This window comes from Rhodnius prolixus, unplaced genomic scaffold (genome assembly GCF_049639745.1).
Source record: "Rhodnius prolixus isolate KJV_2025 unplaced genomic scaffold, Rpr scaffold_3, whole genome shotgun sequence".
Lineage (NCBI taxonomy): Eukaryota > Metazoa > Arthropoda > Insecta > Hemiptera > Reduviidae > Rhodnius > Rhodnius prolixus.
The window spans coordinates 16750353-16763738 of record NW_027411603.1 but is presented as its reverse complement, the minus strand read 5'-3'; the positions used below and the strand labels follow the sequence as shown (position 1 = coordinate 16763738).

At 32.4% G+C, this 13386-nt stretch overlaps 1 protein-coding gene across 6 annotated transcripts in view; it reads left to right on the top strand.

Moving 5' to 3' along the window:
- The first annotated feature begins 1068 nt into the window (after positions 1–1068).
- LOC141452598 (TOX high mobility group box family member 3-like) overlaps positions 1069–13386 on the top strand; it is a 268943-nt gene continuing 256625 nt past the window's right edge. For all 6 annotated transcript variants that reach the window (XR_012457487.1, XM_074124899.1, XM_074124898.1 and 3 more), the window contains exon 1: positions 1069–1789. Coding sequence is in view for 2 of the 6 variants with exons in the window: in XM_074124899.1 (XP_073981000.1) it covers positions 1721–1789 (69 nt within the window). In the remaining 4 variants the exon portion in view is untranslated. The remainder of the gene's footprint in view (positions 1790–13386) is intronic.

The window sequence follows — 13386 nt, the reverse complement described above, 5'->3', positions numbered from 1 at the left end:
ATTCAAATTCATTTAATGAAACTTTCTGGATTACTAAGCCCAGCAATGCGATAAAAAATTATTTGGGCTCTTTTAAATCAGTTTTTACCACCCAGAGGACTTTAAACCCAATTAATGGCTAATAACAACTGCCCCTTCTATCCCAAATCTACATGTTGAATGTTAGGATCACAATGTTTGTGTTGTTTTACTGGAAGTCCCCACAGGAGACTTCAAGAATACTTAAGACTGCATAGTCCATTTTCCTTTAAGGAAAAAATATCAAATATTTGATGCGTCCCGCCATTTCTCTGTGCCCGTTATCGGATGGTTGCTTGTCTTCATTATTTTGTCTTCTTCCTAGGATTCAGGAAGCGGATATGCTCAAATGCTTGTAGTCTTTAACACATCCTCATTCTTCTTGCAATACTTGTGTTCTGCGATTATTAGGAATGTGATGGAAAATACGAACAGCTTTCTTAGAGAAAATGAATTCTCAGTTTGGTCAAACCACCGAAATAAAATATGAACAAAATGAACGAATGGAACATCATCCTATTTCTTTTGTGCAGAATATTAGTGATCTTGTGAGATTTTAATCAGCAATTGTAGAAATGAAGAAATAATTAAAAAAAAAAAAGAGTCTTTCCAATTAGAGCTTCAGGTTTAAAACAAGTCATTGTACGCGACTCTATTTCTCTCTCTTGCATTTATTATTACTTTTAATGAAGGCTTTTTTTTTTTAATTATTTCGATGGGAGTTGTTGGATTTCATTTAGATATTTTAAAAGTGCACACGGGGAATACAATATTCTAAAATAAAATCCCATTTTATATATATAAAAAAAGAGGAAAAAGTAATGCTATTAATAATGTTTTAATTAAGCAAGTTTAAGAGCTTTCAAAGTAAATGAGAATATGAAAATATAGCTTTAAAAAAAAGGGAAGAAAAAGAAGAGGGGAAATTATTGTGTGTTTTTAGGAGGGGACTAACACTGTGTTTATGTGAGTGTACATGTTTGTATGTGTATATATGAGCAATGGTTTGGATGTGTGCTGCGGCAGAAGAGGTACAAGGAGGGTTATAGGAGGAGTGAAAGAGTTTGATAGTCAGAGTGAACAAGAAGAAGCAGGTTGTGCGTTTGTGCGGGTAATGTAGCACTGGGCGAACGATATTATGTAGCTGGCAGGTTGGTACCACTGCACTACCTCTGGCCCCGCTTATTGCCCGTTGGACTTCCGCCGAGTGAGGTTCCTCCCTGTTGCTTGGCCCAGTTGCAGAGGCGCCAAATACGAAAACATACTAGTGGGGTTATGGTTAACCATAAGTGTTGCTTTAAGCATATTGTTGTTTTTTTTGTTTTTATCTTGTTTGAATAATTATTAAAGTTAGTATCGTGAAGTTGGTAATTGATTTTAATCGTTTTTAAAGCCGAGTTTCGGATTTTTATTTTTTTAATTTTTTTTCTCGCTGATTGGACACAGTATTTTTTTTTTTTTTGAAAAAAATAGTGTTTGTTTCGGATTTTTACTGAATTCTTTTGGTAATATTATACCAATATTTGGTAAATAACGGACACTTTTATCAATATTTTAGTGAGTTCGTACTGAATAATAGTTATTTAACGATTCACGTTTACCGAAAGTTTGCTAAACGGTGTTTGTTTAATTAAAAATACAATCCGGAGTGGACCTCAAATTCTCGGCATTGCCGGACAGACCTATCGGCTCCTGTCAGAATATGGAAGCCACTTACTGCATCGGATCTGATATGGATGTTTGTAGAATGTTTGACCAATATCTCTATAAGGTAAGAAATATTTGATTATTCAATTAGTTTGATAAATGTGACAAATTCAAAAAATTGGTGGAGAGGGGCCTCTACTTGTTCTTGTGAAGTTTGAATCATGAAGTTTCAAACAGTTTAAAGGCTACGCGCGCTTTCTTTAATAATTATTTTTCGTCAATTGTTTAGATATAGATTGAACAATTGATCAATGAGAATATTCAATGTTCGTCAGCACACTTAATTAGATCAAATATATACTTATCTAAACGTAAATTTAGGCACTACTTTAAATTCGTCTTTTAATGCATTAACCGCCCCTTAAAGTTAGTTTCATTAACAAGATTTATGTTTATTTTTTTCTTTTTTACCTTTGAATAACGAAACAAATTCTAATGAAGTGGAAATTAAAAATTATGCCTTAGAGAACTAAAATTATTTTCTGGCTCTTTGAATATTTGAATTTATTTTGGGTCAACACTGTCGCATCGCACCTATAAATAACGGATAAATGAAGACTGATTGAACTTGCTTTTGATCGTCGTTGAAATTTTAAAGCACTACTTCTCTCTTTTCAAAACGAGACAGGAAAAATTATACCTTTCTGTGAAAAAGTTTCTTAAAAAATGGTTGTAATATTACAATTGATTCAATAGGAGCCAAAAGATAAAATTTAAATTATTTTCTTTAATTTGGTTCGATTCCTTTCTTTGGGATCTTGAGTTTTGTTCAGTTAGTTTTTTAGTTCATCTTCGGGGCTAAAAAACAAAACGAGAGATTTACAATTTCATCATGAAGACTAAGAAATTATTCATAATTCAATTAAACATAATCAATATGAAAACACTAAATGTATTTTATCTTTAGTTCATTTGTGAATAACGAATCTTAGTCTTCATGATGAAATTTTGAATACACAGATCTTTCGTTTTTCGATTTGTAATTCCGATAATGAATTAAATGTGTTTCTTAACATTTGTTATTTCTAACTGACCAAGACTCAAGATTATTATAACTACAAAATAACAGTTTATTAATAACAATACATTTATTTCTCTAACAACAATTACTACAAACAATAGTTTATTAGGGTAACATTGAAATGAATCGATTCTCGAAACATTTATAGGAATTAGTATAATATAAAAACTGTAAAGAAAGAAGTGGTGTGTCAGCCCTTCGGGTAGATTCATTACATCCCCTGAGATAAAACAAAAAAAAAATATCACCCCTAAACTAACTCCAGTCCTGCACCCCCTCTCCAAGCGTCCCCATCGCATTCTCCACCTCCTTCACCTCTGAAGAGACATCTCTTCAATGCGACAGGTCCTTTGAAAAGTAAATTACACTATTACCTGATTCCATTCCATTCTTTATTTGTTTTCATTTTTTATCTAATCTTTAGGAGTAAATCTTTTATCTTTATTACTATTTCTTTTCCTTTAAATACCTATCTTTATCTTTACCGTAATAGATTTTTTATTAGCTTTTTATCAGCTTATTGGACTGTACCACTGTTGATGAGTTTTATTGTAAATTGATTTCAAAGAAGCCGATCTCTGCAGTTAAATAGTTAAAATAATGTGGTGAATTCTAGCTACAGCTCTATTTTTAAATTGGAAATGTTTTCTTAAAAAATTTTGAGTGCTTTTACCTAGATTACTAGAGATCTGACTTTTCCCTTTTTTAGTTGTGTTGCTTCCAGTTCCGTAACGTTATTTTTGACAACCCTCCCAAATCAAAAGTGTGTCTGCGATTTAATTTTTATTAAAATTTGTTCAGGAAAAGTTCGCTTAAATTCATCATTAAAAGTAGAATCTATAAAAACCTATTCTTTGACTAATCACAAAAATCCTTCTTTCAAAACAATTATAGTCCATCTATCAAAAATCAAAATTTGGCAAAATAAAACTAAAGTTAACTTCCATAACAACATTTCGCTTCAATTTTTTTTAATTTTCACTAAGTGCCGAAAAAATCACCAAAAAATTTAATATTTTCTAGGAATAATTTATTTCGCAGTTTCCGCTGTAGTTGGGTTCAAATTGAAATTGCGCTTTGGAAATCTCAGGGTATTTGGTACAAAATGTTCAGCTAACGTTTGCTGAACATTTATCTCGTAAGTTATAGTTATAATATAAACTGCAGTTATTGTAACTGAATTGAATTAGTTAGCTATTGTCACTAATAAACGTTATAATTGTTGGCAGGGGGCAAAGAAATAGAACTCTCTTTGTGTAAGATTATTGGTTCAACGTGTTGGACCATTCTGGTTACTTACCTTTTTCTAGAACTAGAGGACTTCTAAATATCGTACCAATAGTCTTTCTTAAAAGAAAATTGTGCTTTTTTACCCTAGCCAAGCGTTACGTGTATAGACTTTTTCATTTTGGAAAATATGGTTAGGTCCGCCAAAGATCTTTATCATTTTGTGAGTAGATAAAGAAAAGATAGTAGTCAAACTCTATAACTAATGATGAATTAAACTCTACTGATGGCTGTAAGTCCGAAATAAATTAGAAATAAGGATTATGAACAAACTATGAAAGATAAAATCGACAAATTTTAAGTTTTATACGAAAAATTTTCTCTAAAGTGCTAATTATTTACTTTCTCCTACTTCCAATGTGAAAAAGTGCATTTTTTTTTATGTTGTGTTTTAACCAAAAATACTCTTTATGAGAAAAAGTTTCCCTGAGTTCAAAAATTAATTATTTTTACTAATTGAACTAACAATAAGTGTGTATATGTGCGGTTATGCACCATAATTCAAAAACGAAAGTTGCAGAAAGTTTAAAGTTGACATTGAAAGTAGGTAAGGATTTACGACAATGAGATTTTGGTCAAAATTGGAAGTAACAATTTGAGATTAAATTTTATAGTTTTTAAGAATTATCTCGAGAGTGAATCAAATGTTTAGAAGTTTATTGATTCGCAAATTAATAGATCTAGTTCTTTTATTTTATTATTTTGATAAAAGTTGAATTTTTATAGAACAATACTAGTCTAGGATGATATTTACGCTTCCGTTTGTATCAGTGAATTTTACAATTCTCTTGTCTGCCTAAAATTTGACAACATTTGAAGGAAGGAATTACAAATTCTCCTTGAGTTTTCAACTATTTCCTCTGTGCTGCCTCAAATCATTATGAAGGCAGTCATGAGGAATAATTAAACTTAAAATCAATAATTAACTCGTGAACATGACTAAGTAAAACGCTTGCTCAGAAATTATAAAGATAATAAGTATTTCACAAGTTGCGGTTCTGTAGTTGTAGAATTTAAAAGCGGAGTCTGCATATTAGCTGATGAATATTTTATCCAAGACAAAGAACAATATTAAAAGGTAGAAGCACTCCAATTACTTAAGACCCAAAGAAATCAACGTAGAGGCTGAATCGAATGAATTGTAGAGAACTATCCTCCTCACAGCAAGAGGACATGCAAACAGTTTTGGATGTAGGCAGAATTATCTGTTGAAAAACTGTTTGGATGCAAGTAACCGTTTTACTTTGGTGATAAGAAGATACTAACGGTCCGGGTCACAAATATCCTCTGTTAAAATCAAAGAACTTTTTTCATTTTAGGCGACCAACAACTTACTTTCGATAGAATTTAATCTGATAGCAAAAGAAGAGCACTTCTCAATGTTTTCTCACAAATTTGATCCCAATTTCGAATTATTTACTAAATTCATGCAACCTTAACCATTGTGCATAGCATCACTTAAGGTCAACGCGATTTACTTTTCTCAAGCTTGCAATTTGCACCATAAATTTATTTTTGTACGAATATTGTTCATCTAGTAGAGAACCGCCTATTAGTCTGAAATGAATCTCGCGGAGAGCATAATCTCAGTTCTTAGTTCTTAATGAATGTTCTCTGAAATATACATAACAAAAAAGGAATGTAGTCGAATTTTTAGAAATTCAGTCCTAACAAAGGAGGTAGGAAAACCAGAATTTTATTAGGAGCTAATAATATTTTGACTGGGTTTCTTGTGGGAGCTAAACAAATGTTTCAATTTGTACGTACCTTGATTTTCCGTTACATATTTATTTTGCACACCGGCCAATGTCTGAAGTTTAAATCATTAATTTCCAAAGATAGATTTCAATTACAAAAGTCCGCAACTTAGCAATAATTTCCTCTTGATAGGGGTAAATAGATAGAGAAAAATGTTGATATCAAGGTTTTATATTTATGAGTAAAGTTTTGCATTACATATTTTTTAAGCATCGATCGACGGCGCCCCGGGTACGTGCAGAGTAGGGTGCAAGCATCCCTCTCTCTCCGTCTGAAGTTGCGGCGAACATTCAGCTCTAGGTCTTCAGACTGCTTCCTCACAGAATTCCAACAATTCTGCCAGCCCCACCAACCGCTGCCAGTTGCCCACGTGCCATCATCCTGTAAGATCAGGCGCAACCCTTCCTATACCCATAAACCTATCTTCCTCTTTCCTCCTCTCACCCTCTCTAGGGCTTTCTCTTTTATAACCCGTTCATTCTAAACCAGCATGCCTTCATAAAGGAATTCAACCCTAATGGATCTCTGTGCGTTTTCATTAAGTATTTGAAAACCCACATTGTGTATTTCCAGAGCACAATTTAATGCGTCCTCGCATATTATAGATATCTGCTTCTATTGCTCTCCGACAATTACACCTTCCAGTATTTTCATTAATATGATATTAATTTCAATTATTAAGCCACTTGAATTTCAATATTAATTAAGAACTTTTCATTTTAATACAAATTAGTTGAACATGAAGCTATGCAATAGTTTACTAATAGCTGTGCTTCGTTTTACACAAAAATATAAAAAGAAACTTTACATTTTAGCGCTAACATGTTATTAAGTTTAACTCTTAAAAAACCTTTCTGAAAACAAGCATTCTTAATGATTTGCCTAATAAACGCTACATTTTGGAGCCTACTTTTTCTCAGAAAATTGATATTTAAACATTTGAAACGAATCTTAAAATTTTCTACAAACAGAAGTTAAAAGAAAAGGTAAATGTTTTGGGAATGCATGATACTCTACTGAGTAGAGCAGAGGTTCCCAATCTTTTTCGGTTTGCGGTTCCCTAAATGATCGAATTTTTTTCCGCGGCGCCTTTAATACATAAGATTTTATCAAAATTTTTGACTTTCTTGAAAAATTGGAAAACTTTCCTTTTCAAAAGCGATTACCCATTTAACAGCGAAAAATTAAAAACAGATACTATTTTCCTTGGGATAATATAAAATATCTAATTTCATCTGTTTCGGTAATATCCATATCGAGACGGGACAACCACCATGTGGTTAGGTTAGTTGGAAAATAAATTAAACACGAATTTTAAATTCACAAACAATTTATTGAACGTTCATTGATGATTAACTTCATTAAAATTATTAACGGGATGGGTGGGCTTGTCGTTCAACTACACAACTTCTCAAATCTCGGAATAGATATGGCTATCCTCATTTCTTGTTGGAATTTTGTCAGCATACACGATTGTTGGCGCAAAAATTCGAGAATTGGAAATTCCAAGAAAATTGCCGAATTGTTTAATTGAATATTTCGCGGTGCTCTTATGACGGCACCGCGACGCTCCGGGGAGCCGCGGCGCACACTGGAAATCACTGGAATAGAGAATTGAATCATTCTTGAGTACTTTCTAGCATCGACTTATATGGAGTCTATATTACAAACTCAAATTTAGCCTTATTTTTAGAGTGGGTATGTGTGAACAAATATCTCCAAAAAACTGTAAGTCGTGTCAAGCTAAAACTTAGAATTCAGTTTAAATTTGTATTTTCAATTCTACCATACTGGCCAATATCTGTTACCGGAATTGCGTTCTTAACTGAAGCTATTTTCCATTTTTTCACTAATATCTTCAAAATGGATTCCCAATGATTTATTAATTTTTTGACTTCGTATACTACAGATACACTTATAAAGGTCTACTGCTTTTATATGAAACTTTAGTTTTCAGGAAAACAGCTTTTCTGGCTAGCTGTTTCTTGAAGAATGAAATAAATATTCTTTCAAAATAAGTTACGGTTGTGCAGCCTACAGATTGAGAATTACCGGGATTCCAAATTTTTAGGAAATTTGATGACGGAAGTGTGATTTGGGATGCAATCTACAAGGTTGAATCAAATATTAACCGGACTTTTCTCATTGACGCTCTTTAGGTGAAGTGAGTCACGTGACGTCATAATATATGTTGGGTGGGTATGTAAAGTGGAGGTGAGTAACTTGGTCCGGCTCGCCAGAGCAGTTTGACTTTTAGTAGCGCCATGTCTGAATACGTTAGGCAACGCATTATTATAAAATTTTTGTCCCGGGAGGGCGTAAAACATGCCGAAATTTTGCGTCGACTAACTGCACAGTTCGCTGAAAAAACGTTTTCAAGGACCCAAGTCTACGACTGGCACAAAACATTTTCCGATGGCCGAGAGTCAGTGCAAAATGACACCCATGCACGCCGACCTCGGACAAGCACCAGTGACGCGAATATTCTTGCGATCCGTGAGATGATTGAAAGAGACCACCGCCTTACAATATGGGAAATTGCTGCCCACCGTCGGAACATCGTATAGTGAGTGCCTAATCAATCATTTCAGATGATTTGGGTTACCGAAAAGTGTCGGCAAGGTGGGTTCCTCGCCTCTTGACGAAAGAGCAGAAAGCAAACCGTCTTGCCGTCCGTTATCGAACTGATGGGGATGCTTTCTTGAGGCACATTGTCTCCTGTGATGAGATGTGGGTGCATCATTGCACACCTGGGAGGTCATTACTTTGACGACGACGATAGTTCGTGCGCATTTGGCTACTGACACGACCAGATTCATTCATTGATGACGGATTTAAAAAACGTCCGATTCGGTGGGAAAATATGTAATTAAAAGAGGAGATTATATAGAAAAATAAGGTGTATTCAAAATTTTATTTACTGTACCAATAAATGTTCTAAAGCAAAAGTCCGGTTCATATTTGATTCACCCTCGTACTTGCACCACAATTAGTAATATGTATATTCTATTTCATTTAAGGGACTCTAGGACAAAATAGGTTGAACTCTAAAAGTGAAATCATATTAACCTGATTATTGGTGATGATGCGACAAGTGGCAGCATTAAATATAACTCATCTTCTACTTGATATGATTTATGAAAAGCCTTGCACGAAGGGCAAAACGAACGTTCAGCTGTATTCAACGTTAAAGTTGCTAACTCAGTTGTAATTACTGAAGTAAGAGTAACTAAAGCATATTCTTTACGATGGTCTTTATCTTTTGCAAAGCTTACTTTGCAGGTAATTGTAATCTAACTTGTTGAGCTTCTTAAAGGAATTACACCTGCTAGTAATTTTATCTAACTTTATGAAATTAATTCCGTTAAGTACTTTTTAGCTATGTGTAGCGTGGAAAGTCGCAATTTTTAACGCTTATTTCGCCCATTTATCTAATTAGTTTAAAAATAATTATTGTAGCTATTTAGGGTTTTATGAAATTCCTCACCAATGCGTAAAAGAATTTCAATGAAAAAAATGGCACTCATTAAAAAGCGGTGTCAAATTAAGTTTTATAACTTAAAATAATGTAATAATAATAAAGTAGAATCGTAAAAACATTTTTACAAAATAAATAATGCTCATAAAAATACCGTATAAAATTTAATCCATAATAAATATTGAATATATTACTCACATAAAGGCAGTAAAAGTTGGTTGCACGTAATTCCCTGGTCTTTGGTTTTTAGTTTATGTATTAAAATATAATATGTAATTTAAAAAATGTATTTATATAAACTGAAATATCAAAATATTAAATTCTACTCTATTATTAATCTCTATATCTTCAATTTGTCTCGAAAATAAAAGTATACATTCTAACGTTTCCTTCCTGTATTAATACAAAAAATAACATCTATTTATTTTAATGGAATTTTTGAAGATCAGCCATTTTTTTAAAAAAAAAAAAAAAACCAGTAATTTTATTAAAAAATTTGGTATTAATGTAGAATTTTCTAATGAATAAAATTCTTCTTTTTAACTTTATTGCTTGCGTTTTGAGTTCGATTCCTGAGTTGTTTGAAGCATCCAGAATGCCGTTTGTCTCGAGTTTCTAAATCTAAACATCTAAATCGGTTTGAAGAAAAGGGTCTCTTGGCTCTGGAGGCTGTTTTTTAGGCCAATAGTTTCAAGATTTACTCCCTAAAAAAGAGGCCCATGAGCTGGTCTAATGATTGTTTCAAACCTTTAAAGAATGGATTTTATTGCTAGCTCCTCCTTTGAGTTCTTTGGAAAACTTTACTTTCTTATCATACCATTTCTAAGGAGTTTTAGAAGGAGAAACATCCTTTTAAGGTTTCTATTGGTTACCATTTATTTATTTATTTTATTAACAAGCTTATAGGTGCAACACCTTTAGCCCGGAGTTGCTACAAATGAAAAAAGAACTTAAACTACACATTCCATAAATTAAAGTAATAAAATACAAATAATAACATAATACATAGTAAACATAAAAAAATACATAATAGAGGTGATGAAAAAACTAAGGAAGAAAAAGAAAAACCCGAATAACATCATTCGTTTATCAAGAAACTTTTAATCTTTACAGCCTCAGAAACATAGTTATAAACATCACACATTTGTAATTTAGACCCAATTGATAACAAAGTCTGGTACTGATGTTGGGGAGGTGACAAGGAATCAATATACTTTTCTAAGTAATATGTACGTAAGACTTGGTAGACGGGGCAGTCAAATAGAAAATGGATTAAAGAATCGTGGGCCAAGTCATGGCAGATACTATTACTGTCAAAAACATATTTAATGCCATTACAGTACAGAGTTGCAATTTTAAGGTTTGCTAATCTTAACTGAAGTACAATCCTTACTAAATTAATTGAACAATTCCAATCTAAATAATTCTCTGTTAGGCCTAAGGCGCTTAAATTTCTGTACTGTGCATTAAATCTGCAAGAATCTACAACATAATGGATGTCTTCACTTAAACACATATTTTTAAATTGTAATATTAGATTCTTGAGCTCTTGTTTAATGACCCGTTGGTCCAAGGATCGTAAAATTTCTGCCGAACCTATAGGTGTTAAGAAGCTATTCAATTTAGATATCCAGTTATACTTACAAAAAGAACCATGTAAATGTTTTTGGTAAAGAACATCAAAGCAGATTCTGGGCAGTCTTCCTGAAGGCATTTTCAGAATTTTTAATAAAAAATTCAACATTAATTTAAAAACGGCTACTTTCACTATTGGTTACCATATGTCTTAGAATAGCCACTTTACCATTATGTGGAAGGAAATATATTAAGGTTTACCTTCTTTAAAGTGTAGGTTGTTTTACTTGAAATTTTGTCCTCCACATTTTATTTCATGGGTTAGGTTCTGGAAAACGCCCTTGAGGGCCCATCAAAAAAATGATAACCTACACACCTAGTTACGTGTATGTCCTCAGTGCATCTAATTACACATCCAACGATTCCTCAAAGGTGCCCTTAATCTAGCCACTACTCGCCAGCAATCTCACCCATGATTGTTAACATCCATTTCAAGGTTCTGAAAGGGAGCAATCCTTTCAAAAAAAATACTTAATGATTTAAATGAATAAGTACCCTTCAATCTCATTAGACAGCAAAAAAATTGAAGGAAAGTTAATAACCTTAGAGTGGCCTAGAAAATTATACCCTTAAAAACCCTAATTTTGACTAGAGAAGTTACTATTAATCTGGATAGTAGAAAATGTTGATCTGTAATTACTCAGACTAAATTATTAGGTTTGATTTAATTTTCATTAAAGGTTTGCTTTTGTACAAGTTTTCCTTTATTAGATTTTGATTAGATTTTAATGGGACATTTTTTTTGTTGGTGGGTTCATTATTAGACATGGTTAAAACGAAAAAAATGATTACATAATTAGTGTAATAATAAAGAAAATAAAATTATATTTTTCACATTTATTTTATACGTTATAGGTTATTTGATACGGATATAAAAGTAAAATTGTAACGCTTTCAGTTCTTTATTAAATATTTTTATATATATTTACTAGCGCTGAGATAAGTTTATTTCTGCTTCTCCACCTATTAATACATTTTTAAGTTGACTTTGCCAAAAAATGTATTTTCGTAAATTTAAAAATAGCTCTAGCTAATTTTATGTGCAAATAACTTGCATCTTTTTTAATGCTTGCATTTCAAAATATCACTCCTCACTTTCAGCTTTAACCCTCCAATGGGCGCATTTAATCTGTAAGATGTAGAGGGCATTTTCATGTTGTTAGCAACTCAGATATTTCTTAGAATGAGCCATAGCCTTCAGTTGCTTCCTCTTTTACCTTCTTCTAACCAAACGTCGTCCTGTCGATGGTGTTACTTGGTCTTACTTAGCGTCCGCGTAATCTGTTGCGCGCCCGATGGGTAGAAAAATTTTTCAGGGTTTTCTCATTATAAACTCGTCATTGATTATTTCTGCAATGAGTGTTTTTGTAGAATAACATTGAATAGAAGAATAAGAAGGAGATTCAGACTCTGAACAAGAAGCTTTTTTTTTTTTTTTAGACGAACATGATGCGGATGAATTAGAATTGGTTATGTACAGGATAAAGTAACCAAATTGTCGGTTAAGTAAACCTACTTCTACAGTTAGACGAGGAAACCATAATATTTTATGGTGTTTGCCAGGTGTAGTTGGTGACAATAGGAATACAGAGTACAGGAACGTTAGGAGATGGCTCATGATCATTTTTTCGCTCTTCTGAACAAAGTGGACATCAATACGTACAGAATTTCTTGGATAATAATGCTAATAACCTATCGCATATTTGCAAAATATTGTGCACCTCCAAATTAGGGATTTCTGTGATTTTTTTTTCTTTTTACGTTATTGTTCCATTCTACTTAACAAGTTTTTCAAAACATTTTTGATGAAATTAACTTCTAAACTGGCCAAACTGAGCACACTCGAGATAATTCGAGCGGCGTTGTACTTTATGCTACTATAATTTTTCACTCTCGAATATAATCGAGAATTGAAATTAATGTGAAAGCAAAGAAAAACAATTGTTTTAAAGATATTTATCATTTACATGGGATTGTAAGCTATAACACTTACTTATTCAAATATAAAATATAGCGGTTTTTTTTTTTTTTTTTCAAAAAAACTGCATTAAGGGGTTATCAGATATTTGGTCATTAATCTCACAGATTAGTGGTAGTGGCGCCCGATGAAAGGTTAAGTTGCAAAGTTCACTGCGAGTTAAAGTGCATCTAAAAGGAAGACTACATTTATGCTCTAAAGATCTAATTGCACTTCATTTATTAATATTATTCGTTGTTTTCTTTCATATATTTCATAGTTTTAGTATATTACTGTATATTTGGCATTTATTCTCTCTCTATATTGAATTAAACCATGGGATATAATTTTTAATGTCACACCTAGTACCCTACGAGAGTACATTTTGCTTCAGTACGATTGAAAAAAAAAGAAAAAATGCGAACATTACTATAATAAAAATAAACTTCTATGGCAGTTTAAAGTTTATTTGTTCCCATTAAGTCCATTACTTTGTGTTTGTGTATTGTGCAGATAAAGTTGTAT